General features: G+C 43.1%; 1 protein-coding gene across 6 annotated transcripts in view; it reads right to left on the bottom strand.

Annotated features, from left to right (window-relative positions):
- SBF2 (SET binding factor 2) overlaps positions 1 to 22,295 on the bottom strand; it is a 522,987-nt gene that overhangs the window by 16,280 nt on the left and 484,412 nt on the right. For all 6 annotated transcript variants that reach the window (XM_056802096.1, XM_056802098.1, XM_056802099.1 and 3 more), the window contains 4 exons: positions 21,901 to 22,077; positions 17,288 to 17,389; positions 14,195 to 14,380; positions 4,430 to 4,556 (listed from right to left, as the gene is read on the bottom strand). In XM_056802096.1, coding sequence (XP_056658074.1) covers positions 4,430 to 4,556; positions 14,195 to 14,380; positions 17,288 to 17,389; positions 21,901 to 22,077 — 592 coding nt within the window. The remainder of the gene's footprint in view (positions 1 to 4,429; positions 4,557 to 14,194; positions 14,381 to 17,287; positions 17,390 to 21,900; positions 22,078 to 22,295) is intronic.

Here is a 22,295-nt window from a genome sequence, read left to right as displayed (position 1 = left end):
AGAATGGATCAGGCAGGTTGGGAGAGATTGGACCAGAGTCATGAGACTTTAATTTTGCAAAGTGTCTCTTCAGCTATATTGGTGCCTTAATAATTAAGAGTGGTGCCTCACCTAGGAGTGACTTCTTGCTATGGTTCAAATGACTTAGGTCAACAAACAATTTATTCATTTATCAGAAAGGAGTGGCAAAGGCTCATTTAAAAATTCTTGCTCTGCTTGATTACCTGAAAGCTACATCAAATACACTATGATTGATAGGTCCTTATTTAGCCATAATAAACACATTCATTAATTTAGCTTTAATGCAGGCAGAGAAATAGGGAACATTCCCATCCACTCTTCCATGCCACGTGTGAGACAGCATCAATCCAAATTGGCCCTGGCCCCCTTTGGGGAGTAGGGATTGGAGCTGGATTCAAAGATACAACATTCTGCCTCACATCTTAAAATAAGCGTCTCCCCCTTCAAAACATGATATTTGCTGGTAGTTGTTGGTGAATAAGATGAAAAAAAGCCAGCTGGAAAACTTCAAAAAGCACCCAGAGCAGGGCCACACTTTCTACTAACTACACTTAACATGCTTGGGTACACGTAGGGCCAGCTATTCCAAGGCACACGTTTGACCTCTGTTTGTCCATACTCGAGTCTTATTTTCTATCATACAATCGTGTGGACGGGTCTGACTCTCGCACTCTCGACAACAGGTAGGGCTAGGAGGCCAGGGCTCGTTCTAAACTAGACTGTTGGTGATTCACTCTAGGCAGTCCTAAAACACAGCTGTCCTTTTAACTCTAGGAACGGGGCTGAGAGCGGCCGTGGAACAGTGGGAAGACATCTGTGACGAAGACTGGAACGTGTAGGACCACGACAAGCACCACGAGTTACACAGTGGCCACAGGCATGTAAAGGGAAACTGGAAAGGCTTCAGGACGCTGACTCGACGATGGAGCAGGACTTCACGGGGCTGATGGCGAAGCACATGTCCCGCTTCTTGGCAAAGGGGAGGTAAAGTAGGGGTGTGACATGCGGCCTATATTATCAGACAAGGCTGATGCCATAGCTTGTTCTGCTTGACTATTTTTATTTGTCACAGGGAAGGACTCCTTTGCGTGGGTGTGGGCTGAGAGAGTGGGAAGTAATAGAGATGGAAAAAAGGGAAGAACATTAAAAAAACATAAGCAAAAAGAAATAGAGGTTCTAGTCTCAGTTCTATCACAAACTCTTTATGTTCTTGGGCAAGTTAGTTCTGCTTTCCGGGGCTCCCTCCCAAGCTTGTACTAAGCAGTCTCCGAGGTTCCTCTCGAGAATGACATCTTATGGCTCTATGACTCCAATGGTCTTAAATAACAGATGGTTTTATAGTTCTGAAAAGGTGATGGGTTTTCACAAATGGTTTCACCATTCACAGAACTGCTGGAAGTGAACAAATAAAATGCGCTATGCCATGTCTTCCTGATGAGAAAATGAATGAGTGAAAAAACACGTATCAAGCACTGTCTCTATGCCAGGCTCTGAGCTAAGTACTAGAGATACAGACAGAAAAACCGAGAGAGCAATACATAGGAGCTTAGCTGCAAGGTGACAGAAAGGCTCAGGCCCAGGAATCCTCAGGGTGAGAATAAAATGAGAAAAACAATACTTAGAATGAAATAAAGTGTCCAGGGCTGTGGAGGCTGAAGAGGAGGGGCAGATGGTAGGACCTGGAGGATCTTGGGATGCAGTTTCAGAGCTGAACTTCTACACTAGTGGGCCTCCCTCTCAGGGGCAGGATTGGAATGACGTCTCCTATCCTAGCCACACTGCTGTTACGTGGCTTTTCTTTTCTAGCAGTCTGGATAGGGTTAAGTAGCTCAGGGGTTGTGGATGGTGGGGCTCAGGGAAGGCCAGTGGAGAAGGTGTGAAGACAAGTGGCCAGTTTAGTTATTTTAAACAACCATTCGGACTCCTTTTGGACAGGTTAGGAGCTCATGTGATGTAACCAGTTTTATTCAAGATTCATCACAATGACTCTATTTGAGGATGCTGAATGAAGGTGTTCTGATTGTGTTCTTGATCATCATGATTAGGCAACAGAGAAAATTTAAGGTGGACACATGGGGTGGGAACTTTGTGATGGAGGTTACCCAACTTCTGAGACAGAACCTTTTAAAAAAGATGGCACTCATCATCAGATTCGGCCAGGAATCCGCATGGACACTGCTGGTTCTCCTCATGCTTCAATGTGACATGTAGATGACCTTGAAGGTCCCATTGAGAGCCCAGCAACAGAAGGGAAGAGCGGCTCACCTCAGACTACTAGTCACCAGGTGGGGCTGATTTTTTTTGCCAGGGTTGTTCGTGAGCTTATTTCTAAAGGTATAAGGAGGGCTGTAATTAGAGTTGGATAAGACTATCGATTAAAGGTAATTTCAGAGGGAAGGCACTACTTGCATTGAGAAGAACCAGGAAAGACTCCATAAAGAAGGCAGAATTTCAGCTGAGTCTTGAAGGAAACAAGGAGAGTCAAGAGCCAGTAAAGTAGATCTTTGGTTAAACTTAAGCTCAAGTGAAACCAATACCATCAGTGTTTTCTTATTTCTTTTTTAAAAAACAAACAAACAAACAAACAAACAAACCAACCCTTACCTTCCCTCTTGGAATTAATATTAAGTATCAATTTCAAGACAGAAGAGTGTTAAGGACTAGGCAACTGGGGTTAAGTGACTTGTCCAGGATCAGATAGCAGTCTGGGATGTGGAAGAGGCATGAAGGAAGAGAGAATTTCATGCATGCAAGACAAAGTAAAGGACCTCAGCTGTCAATCAAAAAAGAACATCCCAAATAGAATGTTCCCAGGAAAGACAGTTGGAGAGTCAAGCCAGGCTGAAGGGGGAAGAAGCTCTGAATTGGACCCCTGTTAGCTTCTGTCCTAGGCTGAAGGACCCTTGGGGGGGCTTCTGGAGCTAGGCTGAGAAGAAATTAATTTTTGTTGGTGACTTAGAGTGTGAAGAATTGATTGTATATTTGAGATTTGAGTTTGAAGGAAGAAGAAAAAAGATCAAACAGTTGTCCTCCCCTCTCCCTGACAGATTTTTGTGTCACAGTTGTGACAGGACTGACATTTCCTAAATCCTTCTAACCCTCCTTATAGATTAGGGACAACCTTATCCCTCTCACCTCAATTTCCATCCTTGTCCTGTTTTTCCCAATAAATTTCCTTACCTGAGAAAGAGGGAAAAAGTATCTTCTCTAAACCTCACAGTTCACCTTTTAGTTACATAGAAAGGTAGCTGACTAACAGGAGGGAGGGGAAGGGAGGCAGGAGGGTGTGGGTGGAAAACTGGGAGGTGAAGGGTGGAGGGTAGGAAATATCTTGATCTATTAGCCATCAGTAGTGATCAATAGGCAACCCCAGAGTATCCCCTCTAGTAGTATCTCTCTATCTCTCAGAAGTATCTCTATCTCCATTACAACTAGGCACCCTCAGGTTTCCCCTAGTATCTCTCTAGTCTAGCCAGAGTATCTCAGTTATTACAACTAGAAATATCTCCTAGATTATCATTTCTATTACAATTGGCACCTTGAAGACTGATATTGTATTAACCACAATCCTTTGAAAGGCAGAGTAGAAAAGAGGAAAGATGTTCAAACAAGTTCCTTGTGGAACTGTGATTGTGGCTATCATGGCTTGTTTCTGGGCCTACCACATACTGTACACCAGAATGACCCATATGATCGTGGAATCTATTGATTATATAGGCAACATTACAATGTCTATTTTGCAGTTGCCATTCCAAACTGAACTGGTACTCTGGCAGGTCCTGGCTCAAGTGTAGGTGATTTTAATGGCTGTCCTACAGACTCTAACCCAAGTGAAGAAGACCTTTAGATTTGAACTAGGGCCCCAGTCTCTAGGCCTGGCTCTCTATCCTCAGAGCCACTTAGCTGCTTGTTTTCTTATCCTCCCTACAAAAGCTCTTCCAGGATGATTATCTGGCCACATGTTAACATGCAGAAAATATAGATTTCAAAATAATTAGATCTTTCCCACAACAGAAGCCACAAGAAGCCCATTAAGTATAATGTAATTTTACAGACAGAATATGAATGGCAGAAACATTTTCTTGAGAATAAAATGAACAAATCATCCTGTGACAGTCTCTTCCTCCCCTCCAAGGTAAAGAACCACAGGGATGTTCTCATCACAGATCAGTTGGCTGCAGGTACAAGTGATGAACTTGCACTCAGTTGATGGAATGGAAAGCTGATCAGCCTTACTCTGTGTTGGCTAGCGTTAAGTAGTTCTATGACGTTTGCCTTGAGGAAGGACCGTCCAGAGTGTGAGATGCAGACTGTGCCCAGCTAGCTCAGGGCAGAACGCTCTCTCCACTAGTTCCCTGGCTGTGCTGCAAGCTCACAGACAGGCCCCAGACTGTACCAAAATACATACCGTGCTCTAATCGCTCATGGTCCGAGTCCAGAAGAAAGGTTTTAAAACGATTGGAGACGTAGTGGAAAGCCAGGAATTTTAGATAATACTGATTGAATTCAAACTCTGTTGGATACTGGTTGTGAACCTAGAACAAAAAGAAGAGTGAGAAATCCATGAGATAAGACAAAGCAGGTGCTTCACTTTATGGAAGATCTCCAAAGCGAGCCCAGAGACTTCATGGTCTTAGGCATGTTCATGCCCCTTCTTTTCTGGTACACCCCCAAACAGATGTATTCATCTACATTCATTTACTCATCGAGCAAACATTTCCTGATCATCTCCTATGTACAAGGCATTGGAACAGCCCTGTGAGGAATGCAGAAGGCACGGTTCTCCGCCTTCCGGCGCTATCACAGAAAAAGAGGACCCCAAAACAACTTGAAAACAGCAGCGTGTGACAAGACCCGCACTCTGGAAGCACACAGAAAACCAGTGGTTTGAGGGTTTGATTTCCTTCTGCAAAATGACGGGGCTGGACGGCAAGACTTCTAAGACCATTTATAGCTCTGATATCCTGAGTTTAGCACAGGAAAATCTCAGGGGGCTCTGCCGATAAAGGAGCCTGCCATTTCTACTGGGCCTCATGGATGGGAAAGAAGCGCTTTCTAATGACACATCTACTTCTGGGCCTCTTGACTTTGTGAGAGAGAGGTGGGGTGTTTGTGGAAAACTTCATGGAAGACAAGGAGTTGGGAGAGGCTTTAAAATAAGTGGGAGGTTTTTATAAATAGGTATTGCAGGGTATTCTAGGCAGAGGGACATTTATGAGCATTGGGAAGGCTCAAGGTACTAGAAGGAGGGACGAGCATGCCAGTTTGGTGGGCATGGCAGTGGTGGGAGATGTCAGGAAAGAGAAGGTAGGAAGTCTGAGTGTGGAGGCTTTGAATAACATGTGTCCTTCTGAATGACCCCATGCCAAGCAAAGTAAATATCAAGAGAAAAGTGAGACAGTCATTACTGCAAGGGACTGCATACTCTTAAACACGGGAGGAGATCATCTGCAGGATGGATGGAAAAGCTTCTGTGTCCTAAGGGCGCACAGGGGTATTCAGGAAACATTTGTAGGTTAGACGGCCTACTTGGGGTCTGGAGGGCACAGCAGCAGAGCAATTGGCAAGGCCTCATGGTCTTTCACCTTAGCAAAAGAATTTTAGTTGGTGACACCTAGCTCCTCATACATCTGCTCTGTGGCTGTTGGGGCTTTGAGGGTCCGTCCGGCTTGCCTAAAACAAGACAGTTTTCTTCAGATATCTAAAGAGCTATCATGCATTGTCAGACTCCTAGAATGTTAGAGCTGAAAGGGATATGAGAAATCAGTTCAACTTTGGAAAAATCTGCCCTGATTTTACAAAGTAAGAAACTGAGGCTCTGAGATAGCTGACTTGTTTAGGGTTATGTAGCTAGTTAGTGACCAAAATAGGATTTGAAATTAGAGCTCCTAACCTCTAAATTTAATTTTCTTCTTCCTCATGAGCTGTACTTGCCTGAAGATGAGGTGTGTTCTGGGCTGTTTAGGAGGTCTGAATCTGGGCCAGTGGATAAGAGTTTCAAGAATGCTGTTTGTCAACAGTGGGAGAAATGTCTCTTGAAGGGGTGAGCTTTTTGAGGGAAGGCTATCAGGGTCAAGTGTATGTTTTGTCAAGATGGGGAAACCTGGACATGACTAGATATTAAAGGGAAGAAGGCAATAAAAAAGCACAGATTGAAGAAGGTAAAGGGAGAACTACAGGAATAAGTCCTAAAAGAAAAGGGAGGAGAGGGTCAAAGGCAATGGGAAAAGGGCATGGAAAGAAGAAGGAAGAGATAAAGGAGATAGATGAGGTGGAGAGAGGAGAAGGTGCAACAAATCACAGCTGGCCTTAATATTTGTCTTTCACAAATGAGGAGACAAGGTTATTTACTAAGATTGAGGAGGTGGGAGTGGCACTGGGGACTGGAGAAAGATGGAGAAATTCTAGAAGTCAATGAATAAGGAGATTTTGTTAAGGGTTCTGGGATTCACATAGATTAAATATTTGAAGACATACTTTGGAAAGCATTTTTAATTTGGCATTAGCAGAAGATGGGTTTAGTTTCTAGTATTCAAATGGACCATCTGACTACAGATTTATCTAATCCTTTCAGGACTAAGAGGGGGAGGGAAAAGGGAAACAGGGAGAAGGGGAATGTGGGGGAGAGAGAGAGAAAGACAAAGAGGCAGAGAGAGACAGAGACGAGAGAGAGAGAGAGAGAGAGAGAGAGAGAGAGAGAGAGAGAGAGAGAGAGAGAGAGAGAGAGAGAGAGAGAGAAAGAGAGAGAGAGAGAGAGAGAGAACTCTAGCTTCATTCTGCCTAAGCCAAAAAATATTTTTGTTGGAAGCTCAGACATCTTTGGCTGGATGAATAAAGTTCCTATCATAATTTTACTCTATTAAAAAGCTGTTTCAAATTAGCAGTTGGAATTTTCAAAAAGCATTTGTAAAAGTCAACTGTTCACTCTTTAAGTTGATCATCTCCAAAATGCATCTTGCATCAAACATATTCAATTGCATTTTGCAAGCCAAGATAAACTTGGAGCTTTATAGTATGATAATTATTCCAAAAGGAAATAGGAATTCAAAGTCATGTATGTTATTCTGCATATTGTTTGCCATAGTTTACATAGTCAAACCTTAATTTCCTACGGTGAAGAAAGGCTCATTCAACATGTTCTTAGCCTGTTAGTTAACTGGATCACTGCTAAAATGTTGACAATTTATCTAGGAAAAAAGTAGAGTTCTGGAAGAGACAATAAGAGGGTATTTAGTCCCCTAACTTAACAGTTCAGTTGCACAGCTGGAACTACTACCTTGCAGTCCACCACCACTCTTTTTAACTGCCCTCAATGCCTCATTTGCATGGACAGGAAAACTGGTCTTAAGGAACAGGGCCATGTCCATTATTAAGTTGTAAGTAGAACTGATGGGAAAAAACCCTGGATTTGGGAGTTGGAAGATCCAAGTTCAGTCCTAGCTCTGTCACAAAGTGTCTCTAAGCAAATCACCTGACCTTTTTAGGTCTTATTTTCTCTCTCTGTTAAATGAAAGAACTGTACAAAGTGAACTCGAGATTAGTCCAGACTCTGACACTATGAACATGCTTAAGAAACAACAGCTTATGAAGACCGAGCACACACGAACAAATTCACTCAACTTAACTTGCCATAGATTTAATAATATACAAATCGTTACCTGGCTGCATGGTAATTGAGCATAATTAGCAGCAGTTCACAAACAGGACTATACTAGTTAGTATCCCAGTATTTATAATGACTACAACCAGTATTCTAATATCTACAATCGGTTTTCCCTGACATGATGTCAAATCTCATTCGAAACACCTGGAGCCACAACGAGACTGAGGCCTGAGTGTGAGTCTTTTAGTTTTGATCTAGTTATAGCTGCGACGGAGCTTCTGTAAAACCAGGATGGCAGGGAACTCCAGGTCCTGCGTGGGTCTTCCAGTGTATCGAGCGGGCTCTACCCTTCCACCACTCCCCAGCACATGCCAGCGTTCCAAGGCACCTGGCTAGTCAGCAGACGCTGCACTCGATCAAGTTTCCCTGCTTTGGGGAAAGAGGTGGCTGCCCCAAGTGGGCTGGTGGGCGGCCCACAGACTCCCCCTATGGCCTACACCAATATAGACTTCATTGGAACAAGCAAGTCAATAGCTGGCAATGAGACTTGAAGCCTTGAAACTCTTATTAGAAACCAAATGCTTTTTCTTCAATTGTTCTAAATCGAACGTGTCCTTACAGTGCAAGCCTTACGAGGCTTCCTTGGGTTCCAGCACGGCCCTACGTGGTTTCAAAGAAGACTGCCAGAACACGAGTCTGCAATGATGTTTTCCACGACAGACGGAAAACTGAATCTCCCGAGTAAGGGAAGGGGAGGTAGATCTTGGTGCACTACGTGCTTGATGTTATTTCGGACTGTGGACCATCCAAAAGGGAGAGGCCACGAGGATGGCAATGTGGGTAATGGTGAAGCCCCTCCAGTTACAGTGGGATCATCACGTCCAGGATCTAGAATGCGTTGGCAAGCACAGACTAAGCTACAGAAAATTTTAGAAAAGTCTAATCTGTTGAAAATCCGGTGCATAATATGACTGTGGTCCCAACAAAGAGCAAGAGCCGTGGAGTCGGAAGCCGTGGATGTGAATCCTGGCTCTAATGCTGAGTAGCTTTGTGTCCTGGGCACTAGAGAGCTCCCTGTGACTAACTGCCGGTCAGAATGATATGATACGGCTACAGTTTGTGTTCCTTTGACTAAATACGGGAAGAACTCTGTTATGAAGTTCGGTCTGCATCAGCCATGCTTGGTGAGGGTTGATTCCAATTCCACAGGCTAAATCCCATCATGCAATGCCTGAAAAGAGCCCAAATATGCATCCCACCTTCCAGTGGAGCTGACACCTCTTGGAATCTTCTGCAGGATTGCATGGAAGGGATGACCTCACTGTTTTGGGGAGCCCTCATCAGATTGCTGGCACTTTGCAGCTATGTCTACAGACACCTCAGTATGAATCGGTTTCATCAACGTTTATTTTTAAACACTTAACTTTCCATCTTGGAATCAGTACTATGTATTAGTTCCAAGGCAGAAGAGTGGTGAGGGCTAGGCAATGGGGGTTAAGTGACTTGCCCAGGGTCACACAGCTAGGAAGTGTCTGAGGCCACATTTGAACCCAGGACCCCTGTCTCTAGGCCTGGCTCTCAATCCACTGAGCTGCCCCCCTTTATGAACATTTAGAGAGTGAAAATAGATTGCAGTTACTTCTTTATTCAAATTTGCATCTGACAGAATGATGAGGGAGAACTCTGTCATGCTCAGAGAAAACAGATTCTTTGATAAGGTGGGCCTTTCTGCTGGCAGATATTTGGAAAAGCAACCTACTGTAACGATTGGCTCCTGCGGGCTTGGTGATTGTCCTTTTAACTTGAACTCCATTGTTGAAAGCAAAGGAAGCTTCCTGTAATGACATCACTTTAGCCAAACCGACATTCAGGAGAAACTTGCCAGATGTTGCTATTATGAAACAGTGATTTAGCATTTGTAATTCAGCTGACACCTGGAGCTATTGGCATCAACAATGGCTTTTTATGCCATGAGGCAGTTCTAATTTAAGAGGCAGAACCTCATGTATTTTCTTTGGAATTTGATTTGAACTCGGGGACAAGCTGGAGCAGTGCTTCCCTCGTGCTTAGACTTCACCACATGAGTCTGAAAGAGTTAATTAAGTGGTGGAGAAAACATTTGAAGGGGGATATTCTTTCTTCTGAAATGATTTTGATAGCAGCTTTGGTGTGTTGGCTTCACTTCTGGCAGCAGACAGGCCAACTGGAGTAAGCCTGTGACTTGGACATCTACCTTGAGAGGGAACCCAACAAGGCATTCATTCTCCGTCCCGTCTGACCAGCCTGCTGGGGATGATGAAACACCCCCTTAGAGTGAAGTCAGTCAAAACTGATGGGACACAGAGGGGGCCGCGGGCCCTCCTGCTCTGCTCTAGGGAGAACCAGCCTTACTCTAACACAAAACTAGCTGCTGTGGGAAAGCCACCGAATGCTTGGCAGGAGGGCTGGCAAACAACCAAAGCACATTTTAATGCCCTGATGAGGTGGCCTACCCACACTGCCACCACTTGCTTCAGCTGAAGTTATGGTTATATGAATTACTAAGTCAAAAGAGGGTGTGATGAGACTTGGAATTATGCTGAAAACTCTATGAAAAGGCAACTGTTTATTCTTTCACTGTATTTGGTGATCCATTAATATACAAACATTTGAATTAACACAAAAGGTCAACTTGTCTTTCACCTCAAACAACCTAATCAAAAATACTCTTTTAAAATTGATTTTTTTGATTATTTTTTTGATTGATTATATTGATTATATTAATATAGATTAATTGATTATATTAATATAGATTAATATAATAACCAAAAGAGTTGTAATAAGCTTGATCTAGAGGATAAAGCCCAAACCTTCCACTTCCTAGTTATGGGCTTTGGAGCAAGTTATCTGGCTTCTCTGGGTCTGTTTCCTCATTTGAAAAGCAAGAATAACTAAATATTAAAAGTGAGCCCCTTAGGCTACCATGAAACAAAATGAACTAATATATTTAAATTGTTAAGTAAATATGAAGTATTCTATTAATGGAAGCTATAGCGGATAACACCTTACTTGATAATACTATTCAGATGGATCTGCCACTGTCTTGGAGAATAAATATTCAGCATCTTGTTCACAAAAAAGAGGGAGTCAACACAAAGAGGGAGGTTCCTCTGATATATTATATGCTTGCATAGAGACCCAGAACACTACAGAACCTCCTGAATGAGATTCTTGAACATTTTGTAATATCTTTTGAAGTTTGGGAGAATAAGACTACTTTTATAAGTTCCTTGAAATTCCTGCCCATTTGTTTTTCTAAATAACTTTCATATTGATTTTATTTGGTTTTATGAAGAAAAACTTTGGCATTTTTATTGATCTTGCACTAAATATATGAATTAATTTAGTGAGTATTGTCATTTTGACTATAATAAACCAATATGTATTCAATGTATTCATAAACACAGAATGTTCTGCCAATTATTTAGGTCTTTGTTTATTTCAGTCATTACGGTTTTACAGTTTACATGCATTTCCAACTAAATTTCTCTCTGGGTGACTTCATCGGCTCACATGGCTTTAATGATCTCAATGCTAATGATTCACAGATCTTTATACCCAGTCTCCGTCTTGCTCCTGAGCTCCAGTTATGCATAACAAACTTTTCACTGGACATTTTAAAGTGGATAACCATAGGTTATCTTAAACACAATTGCTGAAAATAGAACTTGTTATTTTATCTCCCAAACCCATCTTTCAAATTCTGGGGATTTAGTCAAGGGTATTACCATCTTCCCAGGCACCTAAGTCTACAATATTGGATTCATTTTCAAGTTCTCCCTGTCACTCATACCACATATCCAATTGGCGGCCAAATTAGACTGTTTCTTCCCCAACATCATCTCTGTCTCTTTTCCTCTGCTATTGTTCAGGTCTTTACCAGTTCTTATGTCTTCCACACAGCTACCAAAAGAGATTTCTCTGTGTCTGTGTCCCTCCTCTACTCAATAAATTCTAGAGGATCCTATTTTTTCTAGGATCAAACTTAATATTCCTGTGTTTGTTTGGCATTTACAGCCCTTTACAATTGGGCCTCAAACTCTATTTCAAGATCAATCCCTTTTGCTCAGTCATCCTGACCTCTTTCTTGGTCCTCACTATCACACCTGGAAGGCTCTCCCTAATCATCTCAGTGTCTTGACCTCCTTTGGAAGGGAGAGTTTCCTTTCTCCCAAATTATCTTATTTCTATTTTGTATATACACAATACACACATACGTGTGTGCATGTATGTGTATATCTGTGTAGTCTTCCTCAGGCTATAAGCCTCTTGAAGGCAAGGGCCTTTCTCTTTTCCTCTGTATTTCCTAGAGAATGGGGAGTGTGCCTGTGACTGGATTTGTGGCTGCTCTCTGGCCTCTCTGTAGGACCTTGGGAGGGGGCAGGTTGCCTTCCGCCTCAGTCTCAGTTTCTCGTCTTTTCTAGAAGGGGGCTGGGCAAGATCCATCTCCAAAGCATAAATCTTAATACTGATTGCTTTCCATACCTCCAGGATCCCAGAAGCTAGTATGGGCCATATTGTGCAGTGTCCAGTTCATTCTAATTTATATCCACTCACTTTCTTAACTATCCCTCGGTGTACTTGGGGTGTGGATTATCTTTAAGTCATTGGTCACATGCTTTCCCCTCCTTTCTTCTTTTTTGATAACAACATGTAAAGGGCATCCAAGGTTCTAAAAAATGATTAATGTACTTGGGAGACGAATATGTTGGAATAAGTGATGACAATTCATTTTGTATCCCAGCCTCCTGCATTTTCCTGAGTCAGGCTTAGAATCTGGGCCATCTTCCATTGTTTGGTTCTGCAGAACTTTGCAGGCTTAAGTTCCTTCTTAAAACACAGATCTTTTCTTTAAGTGTGTAACAGGGTCTGAATACAGTCCTAAGAGACAGATCTCCCAGGAGTAAGGTAAAAAGAGCACGAGGTTTGGAATCAGAAGTCATGGGGTTGAAGCCCAGCTCTGCCTTCTATTCCCTTTATGACCTGGGACTAGGCATGGCTTTCCTCAGTTTCCTCAAATGCACATGAGCTAGTTGGCTGAAATGATCTAAGTCCTTTTCAGTTCTAACTCCTTTGATTCTAAGAAACAGCCTGATACTTAACAGAAGAGGAAAAGCAAAAAGGAAGAGGGGAAATAACTTGCCTGGGTTCACACAGCAAGCTAGTGTCGGGGCCCATGTCTGAACCCAGGTCTCCTGTCCATGCTCTTCCCAAGTCACTATTGTGTGCATGGGAACCCCGATGTTCATTGTTTTCCTCTGGGCCCAGTAAGGATGCTTCTGCCCAAAGAATGTTTGATCTTCATCTGCTGGTAAAAAAAGCCATACCCAGGAAGACTGGGATTTCCTTTTGTTGACAAAGGGCTTCTGGAGGGGAGACCAGCTCTACCAGATGCTGCTTAAACAAACTCAGTTACAATTACTCAATAAATGGTTTCTTAAAAAAGCTGGTCATAAAAGAATATCTACCCTTTGATCCAGCCATAGCACTGCTGGGTCTGTACCCCAAAGAGATAATGGACACAAAGACTTGTACAAAAATATTCATAGCTGCGCTCTTTGTGGTGGCCCAAAACTGGAAAACGAGGGGATGCCCATCAATTGGGGAATGGCTGAACAAACTGTGGTATATGTTGGTGATGGAATACTATTGTGCTCAAAGGAATAATAAAGTGGAGGAGTTCCATGGAGACTGGAACAACCTCCAGGAAGTGATGCAGAGCCAGAGGAGCAGAACCAGGAGAACATTGTACTCAGAGACTGATACACTGTGGTATAATCGAAGGTAATGGACTTCTCCATTAGTGGCGGTGTAATGTCCCTGAACAACTTGCAGGGATCCAGGAGAAAAAAACACTATTCATAAGCAAAGGATAAACTATGGGAGTGGAAACACCGAGAAAAAGCAACTGCCTGAATACAGAGGTTGAGGGGACATGACAGAGGAGACTCTAAATGAACATTCTAGTGCAAATATTATCAACATAGCAATGGGTTCGAATCAAGAAAACATGTAATGCCCAGTGGATTTACGCGTCGGCTATGGGGGGTGGGGAGGAGGAAAAGAAAATGATCTTTGTCTTTAATGAATAATGCTTGGAAATGATCAAATAAAGTATTAAAAAAAAAAAAGCTGGTCACACAGTTCTAGGCCAATCAGCCCTGTTCTGTGGCAGGAAAATACTTTCCGAAGACCAGTGCAGGCCAGAGCTGGCTCTTCCTAGTAATAATTACAAGCAGCCAGTACCAGTTCATCAACAACTTCAAGCAGCTGGTGCACTGAGGCAGTTACGTGGTACACTGGCCTGCAGGCAGGAAAACCCCAGCTTGAACAGCCTTCAACACTTGGTAGCTGTGTGACCCGGGGGCAAATCACTTCAATGCTGCTTACCTCGTTTCTTCAACTGCAAGTTGGGGATAATAAAAGCACTTTCCTTTTAGGGCCTGGTACACAGCAGGTGCTCAATAAATGCTTCTTCCCTTCTCCTCATTTTCCCTTCCCTTGCAGAGCAAATAAGTCCAGCCATATTACCTGGTGCACACAGTCCAAGAACTGCAAGAAGATGGGAGCAAAGCCACTCCCCTGACAGTTGAAGGTCAGATTGCTCCTCTGACTGAATTTGTGACCAAAGGAGAGCCACTCCTTCTCCACCAGCATCCGGAAGCCTCCCAGAGTCCTATAGAACGGGTCACTGAGCAGCTGGGCGAGGGATGCCACCTAGGACACAAGCAGGGAGGACAAGCCTTAGTAACGGTCCTTAAAAAGGCTCCCGAGCTCCCCCGTGCTCCCTGGGTGACAGGAGGGTGGATACAAAGTAAAAAAGACAAACAAGCAAACATCTGAACTGTGAACTCATTTCATGGCTCTGGCAGCTGAAATTGGTTGCAACTAATTCATTCATGACTCTTTCAAGCAATCTGTCAAAACTCAAGGTCAAATTTGACTGGTGTTATCTTTAGGGAAGGCGACATCCGAACCATTTGGATAACCCGGACCCTTAATTAATAAATCGACTTAACGGCAAAATCCTCAGGGTTGCCAGAGGTTAGCTTATAAGCACAGGGAGAGGGATTTGATTGGCAGAGGGAAGTCTGAGAGCAAGCACACTAAGGCTGTCCACTCAAGAGGGAGTCGTCCTTAAGCCCAGCTCTGGCTTTGAGCATCATCTCTTGGTCCGGCCTCGAGAGGCAGCTGCTGCTCACGTTCCTACAGAACTCTATTGCTTACAAAGTGCTCACCTAAGACCCACCCAAAGAATCGCAATCTCAAAGCTGCAAGAGACCTTGGAAACCATCTGGTCCAACCTGTGTCACACCATGAATCCTCTTTACAATATTGCCTAATGACATCTAGCATTTAGAAGACCTCAACTAAAGGGGACCCCACTATCTCCTAAAGCATCCCATCTACTTTGGGACAGCTCTAATGGCTAGAAAGTGCTCAGTGCTTTTGAAATTATTACCCATTATTCCTCTCTCTGCCTGAAATTTGAAGAAAAGATCTGGGTTTAAAGAAGGAATAGAGGACTACCAAATCCTACTGAATTTCTATGAAAGAGGTCTGGGTTGGAGTCAGAAGATTTGAATTCAAATCCTGACTCTTCCACTTACTGGGGTTTGGGCAGCTCACTTGAACTCATCATGATTCAGTTTCCTTAACTATAAAATGAGAAGGTTGGACTAAATGTCCCTTCTAGGTCTAAATATATGAACCTATCAATCCCTCAAGTACATGAAGGCAGTCATCTTGTCCAACCTTTTTTCTAATATGTCATTATCTCTTATGGTTTTCCTTCTCCCTTTGTGAGCCTGTCATCCAGTTCCTGGTCCCTCAGTAAGGACTTCTCAGGCCTCTGTCCTGGGCTATCTTGTCTTCTCTATCCCCCTCTATCAGAAAGTTCATCTCCCCTAATGGCTCAAGTATCATCTCTGCAGATGCTTCCCAAATTGCCTGTCAAATCCTTCTCCCGAACTTTAGTTCTACATCTGCAGCTCCCTGGGTATCCCATAGGCATCTCACACTCATTATCTTCTCCCACAAACCCTTCTCTACTTTGAATTTCCATGTCTGTTCAGGGCACCACCATTTTCTTGATTATCTCATTGCATAGCTTCAAATCCTCATTGATATCTCTATCCCCCTCACCCTCCTCTGTCCTGGCCCCTCATCTCTTACGTCTATCTCTTTTTCATCACGTCCACTCCTTCTTCTTGCACTCCTATAATTGACTCCAATTCAGTGTCCATGCTTGCAGTCTCTTCCATGCCAGGCTACCCTCGGCATGGCTTCCCAAGAGCCCTTCTTAAGGCGCAGGCCTGAACAAGTCACTGTTCAAAAACCATCAGTGTTTCCCAAACCCCAATCCCCTAGTGAAGCACTGAAGGCCCTCCAAACCTGGCACCAACCCATCTTTCCAGTCTTCTTTCATGCCAACCCCCTTTATATATACAAGGTCCTAGCTAAGCTAGGCTAGTTGCTCCCCGAGTTTGACACCCTGGCTTTTGCGTCTGTGCATGGCCAATTCCCCCAAGATTGGAATAGCTGCCTTCATCTCTGCCTCTCAGAATCCCTGCCATCTCCTCTGGGAAGCCTTCTCTGAGTCTTCCCAGATGTTACTAGTGCACTCTCTTTCTCATTTTCTTCTGCTCTCTATTATATCTGCATGCTATATTCCCCTGGACAGTTTTGTTTGAGTCTTTCTATTCAGAGCACCGAGCACAGTGCACCGTGTCTGTTAAATGGATGGTTGTTCCTTCACTGTGCTGGTTGCCCTCTGTAGGATGCGTCCCACTTTGCCAATGTCTTTCTTAAACTGAACACACATTTTTCCAGCTGAGGTTCGACAGGGCCGGACGACAGCTTGATCGCAGCCTCCTGGGCTTTTCACACTGCGTCCCTCTTCATGCAGCCCAAGATCACGTTATCCTTTTGGCAATGGCTTCTATTGAGCTACACTACAACTCCCAACTCTTTCTTGTGACTTAGCACTGTATGGCCGTATCTTCCCCATTCTTTACTAGTGAATTTGTACCATCAGGGAAGTAATGCAAGTATCGCCATTATTGTTCCAGTTTTACAGATGAGGGGACTGAGTCTCAGGCAGATTGTTACTTGTTCATCATCATGTGGCCGACCCAAGAACAGGACCCAGAGTTGCTTGCTTTGATTCCAGTGCTTTCTCTATTACATCAATCTGACCTGTTGTTCAGTGGATTTGCACACCCTCATACAACTCACTCATATTCTCCTTGTTTCCCCAACAATCATAGTCTCTCTCCTCTCCAACCATGGCCATTCTAGGAAAAACAAGGATTCCCAACTGCCAGGAGAGTAAGAAATGATCCAAATCTTTGCCTAGCTCAGGCTGGTACTCATTTCTTTGGCAACCTAACATAGCTGCCAGTGCTGGTAGCTCACCCAAAGGTGCTAAACAAATGCCTAGCATGTCCTGGAATCCCACGGCCAGACTATTTTGGTGGAAGAGCACATTCAAAACAGGATTTTTTTATTTGACGAAGACAGTGCTATTTGCTGACAAAATTTTTTTGCTAACTTTTGCAACAGACTAAACTGAGAAGTAAATATAAAGTTAAACACAAAACAAAATTCATGCAAGCAGTTTACTTGTGTGGTGATATCCCAGCCATCTTCCAAACAGACCAGGACGGAGGAGCCGCTCTCTAGCACTTCAGCTACAACCACGGCCAGCAGCAGTAACCTGTGCAGCTGAGAGATGGACAGAAATGAGACCATTAAACAGAATACTGGCTGGTGACTGTGTACACGGGGACTTTGTGTCAACCTGAGATGTAACGTGTCACTGTGCCATGAGCACAGCTGAGCCACCTGGATAGTCCAAACCCAGGAGTGTCTATAAGCTTTGAAGAGTTTCCATAAAATCAAGATAAAATGCCTAGCACATTGTTTGAATGCCTGCCTTTAAAATTTTCCAAGGAGTTTTACATGCTTGCATGTGTAAAATCCCTTTCAGATTGTTTGCTGTCTTAGCAAAGGAGGTGGGGGGGGGCGAAGAATTCAAAGCTCAAAATTAAAAAAAAAGTTAAGAATTGTTTTTACATGTAATTGGGCAAAAAAATACTATTAGAAAAAACCCAGTTTCTAAGCAATGATGTTGTGAGGGTCTTTGACCCTGTAGAACTCTTTGGCAAGTGGTAAAACTAATTCAGAGCAAGGTGGCTCTGGTCTGTGATAATCTTTGCTCTGAAGATGATGGTCCTTGTAATGCTGAAGGAGTGTGCTTTTTAAAATGATTCCCTGAGTACTGCTGAAACTATTTCAAGTTGATCACCTTAGTTATTATGTAAACAAATGAGAAGAAATCTCTCTTAAGTTGTTCTCAGGGTTCTAAGCCTCCTGATTCAAAGCTTGTAAAGGAAACTCAGGATTTGAGCTCAGTAGGTAGTTTTCAAAATGAGTATGTCTGGGTAGGCCAGACACAAGGCCCATTGAAAAACCTCAGCCTAATCTGGATATTCCCTCCAATGACTACAGCTCCTCTGTGCCTTCCCGTCTAGGGTGACTTTGGCTGAGGCCTCCCTCCAATTTGTCACAGAGTTCCAACCAGCATTTCAGGGGCCTTCATCACCTTTTCTTGGCAGTACAGTGGGGCACCATGTGCATATTCTATCGAGTGGGAGCCCTGCACCTGAACTACCCTTCGACCCGACATGCCTGCTCACAACGACCAGAATTCTTTTGGACGAGGCACCATATGTTCGTGAACTCTCTGTTATCGTCTTCTGAGGACAGCCCAGGAATGGTATTTGTTAATCCCACTCTAGTTTGATGGGGAGTTGGGAACTGAGGGTACCAGACAGCGACAGCCATGCCTGTGTGTCGGGAAGGCAAGGTCAGGTTGGGCATCAGATATCTGAGAGTGTCTAAGGGGAAGGAGGAGCCAGGAAGGGAATGAGGGGCTCTGAAAGGCGAGAGGCTGCATATTGAAAGAAATTCTCTCTCTTTCCTAAACTTGTCGAGGGCCAGCTCTGCACACAAAAGTGAGCAGTTTTGCCCCTGCTAAGACAAAAAGATAATTATCTCTCTTGTCCCAGAGAGAGGACTTTCTAGGAACAACCAACAAATGCTTTGAATGAAGAAGGCAAAATGATTAAACTTTCTTTCAGATACAATGTAATGGAATCTAAATAATCTTTCTTGAATGTCATAGCACAGATGAATCTTATTTTGTTTTTCCTTCATTTAGCTTATCATTCATTCCATCTAATGATGAAAACCATGGGCATTGCTCAAAGTCATCAACTACCATCCTTCTCTATTTCTTTCCTTCCCTACTCTCATTTCTCTTGATGTGTGGACGATGACTTCTGCTTCTATGGCACTCTATTCCCTTCTCACCTCCTAGAATCTGATTTCACTAACAACAACTTTACTGCCAAATCCAAAGGGTTTTCCTCTCAATTTCATCATCCTTGGCCCTTCTTCAGCATTCCTTGCTATTGAATTCCTCCTCTTCCTCTCTTCTTTTAGCTTCCATGCCTTTGCTCTCTCCTGGTTCTCCTCCTACCTCTTGGATCATTCCCTTTCTATCATCTTTGCTATTCCTTTCTTTTCTTCCTCCTAATCTAAATGTAAATATTTTATAAGGTTCTCTTTTCAATCCTCTTCTTGAGCTCTATTCTCTTGTGCTCAGAGAATTTATTGGTTTCCACACTTTCAACTACAACCTTTATGTGGTGATGTCTGATTTCATGACTGGTCTGATCTTCTAGAATTTTAGTGCCATATTTATATACAAAGATATTCCACTTGCATGTGTTATCATCATCACAAATTCAACAAGCTTGAAAGGAAACTCATCTTTCCTCCCAAACTAGCATCACAGTGGAAGACAGAGAAACAGCACATCCATCAGGGAGTGGCAGGGCCATGATGACCATCCCAAGAGAGCTGATCTTTTGAGGTCTTATTCTCTCCAAGAAACCTCTGGCTAGCCAAGTCCATGTCAATCTTTCTCTATTCTCTGAACGTTTATTGTTCTTTTATCCTCACTTATATAAGTAAGACTTACTGGAGGAAATTTTTCCTTTATATATATTGAGTACCTATCTGTTCAAATGCATCAAAGCACTATGCTGTGCTGGCTGTAAGTGTGTGCAAAAAAGGATAAAGAATGTGGAGGGTTCATTAAAGAAGTATAAATAAATTTTATGAGTTGGCAAAAGGAGAGGAGGCTCATGAACCAGCATGAACACCAAGTGAAAGCTTCCCAAAGGAGTAGGACTCTTACAGAACATCTCTATACAGATGGATGGGGAGGACATGCAAAGCCTGGACAAAAACATGAATAAAGGCAGATGAGTGAAAAATGCTAGAAATGTTTATGGACTGGTGAGTTGTTAAAATTGGCTGGTTTATGAAGGCCTGCAGTACAAAATAAAGTTGGAAAAGTAAATTGAACCTTTGTGGAGGGCCTCGAATGTCGGTCTAAGGAATCTGGTAGGCAGTGGGAAGTAACCTGATCAAAGCTGTGCATTAGGCCATTTTTTATATAGGATGCATTGAAGGGGTGAGAAATAGGAGGCAAGAAACCAATTAGGAGATGATGGCAATAGTTAAAATGAGACAAATGAAGGCTTCATCTAGAATGGTGGGAGATATACCAGATACCATGGCTATTAAATTCACAGGATACTGACTGGTAGTGAGTGATAAATGCAAGGGAAGAATTAAAGGTGACAGAAAGGTTTTAGCTTTGGGTGATGTGAAGGATGAGTGCCATGAACAAAATAGGGATGTCAAGAAGAGAAACTGGTTTGGGAAATATGATGAGTTTAATTTTAGATGTGTTGACTTTGAGGTGCTGGCAGGATATCCAGTTGGAAGTGCCTCAGAATTAGTTAAAAATATATGTATGTTCGAAGGCTCAGGAGAAAAATGGGCTGGAGATGTAGATGTGAGAGTGATTTTCACAGAGATAATAGCTGAGGCCTGTCAAGGGGAGAGTCACAGAGGGGAGAAGATGAAGCCTGGGGGAATGTCTGCTTTGAGAAAATAGGAAAAGGAGGAAGAGCCAGAGAAGGAGTAGTCATAATGACAGGGAGAAAGCTGGACATGGAGAAGGCTTCAAGGAGAGGGCTGCCAACAGTGCCAAATGCTACCCAGAAGCCACGGAGGATGAGAATGGGCATGAGGCCACTGGACTGGGCCATTAAGTGGTTTGTTTATGTGAAGAAGTTTTAATAGGGTGATTAGGCTAGATGTTACATTTCCAAGGGCTGAGGAATGGATGGGTAGTGAAGAAGCAAAGGCAGAGAAAAGAAGTCTTAGAAAAAAAGAACAAGAAGACAGTGGGATAATGAGTAACAGTGTTAGGAAAGTATTTTAAGAGGGGGAGGATTCCAAATATTTGTGAGTGGAGTGAGAATGGGAAGATGAGGTTTATGTAGGGGACAGCTGAGTGGTTCAGTGGATTGAGAGCCAGGCCCAGAGATGGGAGGTCCTGGGTTCAAATTTGATCTCAGACCCTTCCTAGTTGTGTGACCCTGGGCAAGTCACTTAACCTCCATTGCCTAGCCCTTGCCACTCTTCTGTCTTGGAACCAATATATAGTATTGATTCCAAGATGGAAGGTAAAGGTTTAAAAAAAAAGATGAGGTTTATGTGCAAGAGGGAGATGACTATGATGACAAATGCAGTGAGGGCTCAGAAAAGGGAAGAGAATTGGGGGTATAATAGGCTTTGATGAGCAGGAGAGCTGCCTCTGGCTTGGATAGAGGAAGAAAGGAAGAACAGGTGAGGGAAGGCACAGAAGTGTAGAGGTGAGCAGGAAGGCAGGTGAGAAATCTTGTGCTCTAGTCTAAATCCTTCCAGAGCAAAGGGGATCATTTATCTGCTGAGAACTGCTGGAAAAGGTTTTGGAATAGTTAATGTGGAAAATTTGATAAAGAGTAAAGAGATAATGATGATAGGGAGACAAGCTATGTGGATGAATCAAGAATTTGTAGGAAGCCAATTAACATGGTTTTACTACTTTCTCTTGACCTATTTGACTGTTTAGAAGTATAAGCCAGAAAAGTGGATTGTGGCAGTACAGCAGCTCAGAGGTGGATTGTGAATGGTTTTCAAAGGTTAGGACTTCCAGACTAGCTTACCTTGAAGCTGGAGGTCCATGGATTCCTAATGTTGAGAAATCACCTGGCCAGTCAGGATGGACACTTGAGGGGACTTGGGGGGAACCTGCTACATCAACTAATTACCTGTGGGAACCAGTCGGAGTCTCCTAGTGCCTTGAGGAACGTCACTTCAGAATCAGTAGGAATAGAGCTGGGGACACAAGCCCTCATTAACTTTTTAAAGCTGGTTTTCACTTGTCGGATGTCATTGAATTCAACAGGAACAAACTCACAGTTTAAAGCAAATTCTAATTTGAAACCCTGTAGACAAAGATAGCAAAGGTTATTCAAAGAGGCTCTGCAAATTACCTAGCAACACTCAATATTTGATGAGACCAAGAAATATCACAAACCTATTGTCTCAAAATCCATCCCTGTTTGGGGAATGCAGAAGAGGCTGGTGGGAAATGGGGACTTGTGTAGTTAATGTCATCTACTCTCTAGGACTGCCATTTAAGTCAAATTGGATGTTCCAAAAC

The sequence above is a fragment of the Monodelphis domestica genome, chromosome 6, assembly GCF_027887165.1.
Source record: "Monodelphis domestica isolate mMonDom1 chromosome 6, mMonDom1.pri, whole genome shotgun sequence".
In the NCBI taxonomy this organism is placed as follows: Eukaryota; Metazoa; Chordata; class Mammalia; order Didelphimorphia; family Didelphidae; genus Monodelphis; species Monodelphis domestica.
The sequence above is the reverse complement of the archived record's forward strand: the minus strand, read 5'-3'. Positions and strand labels throughout refer to the sequence as shown.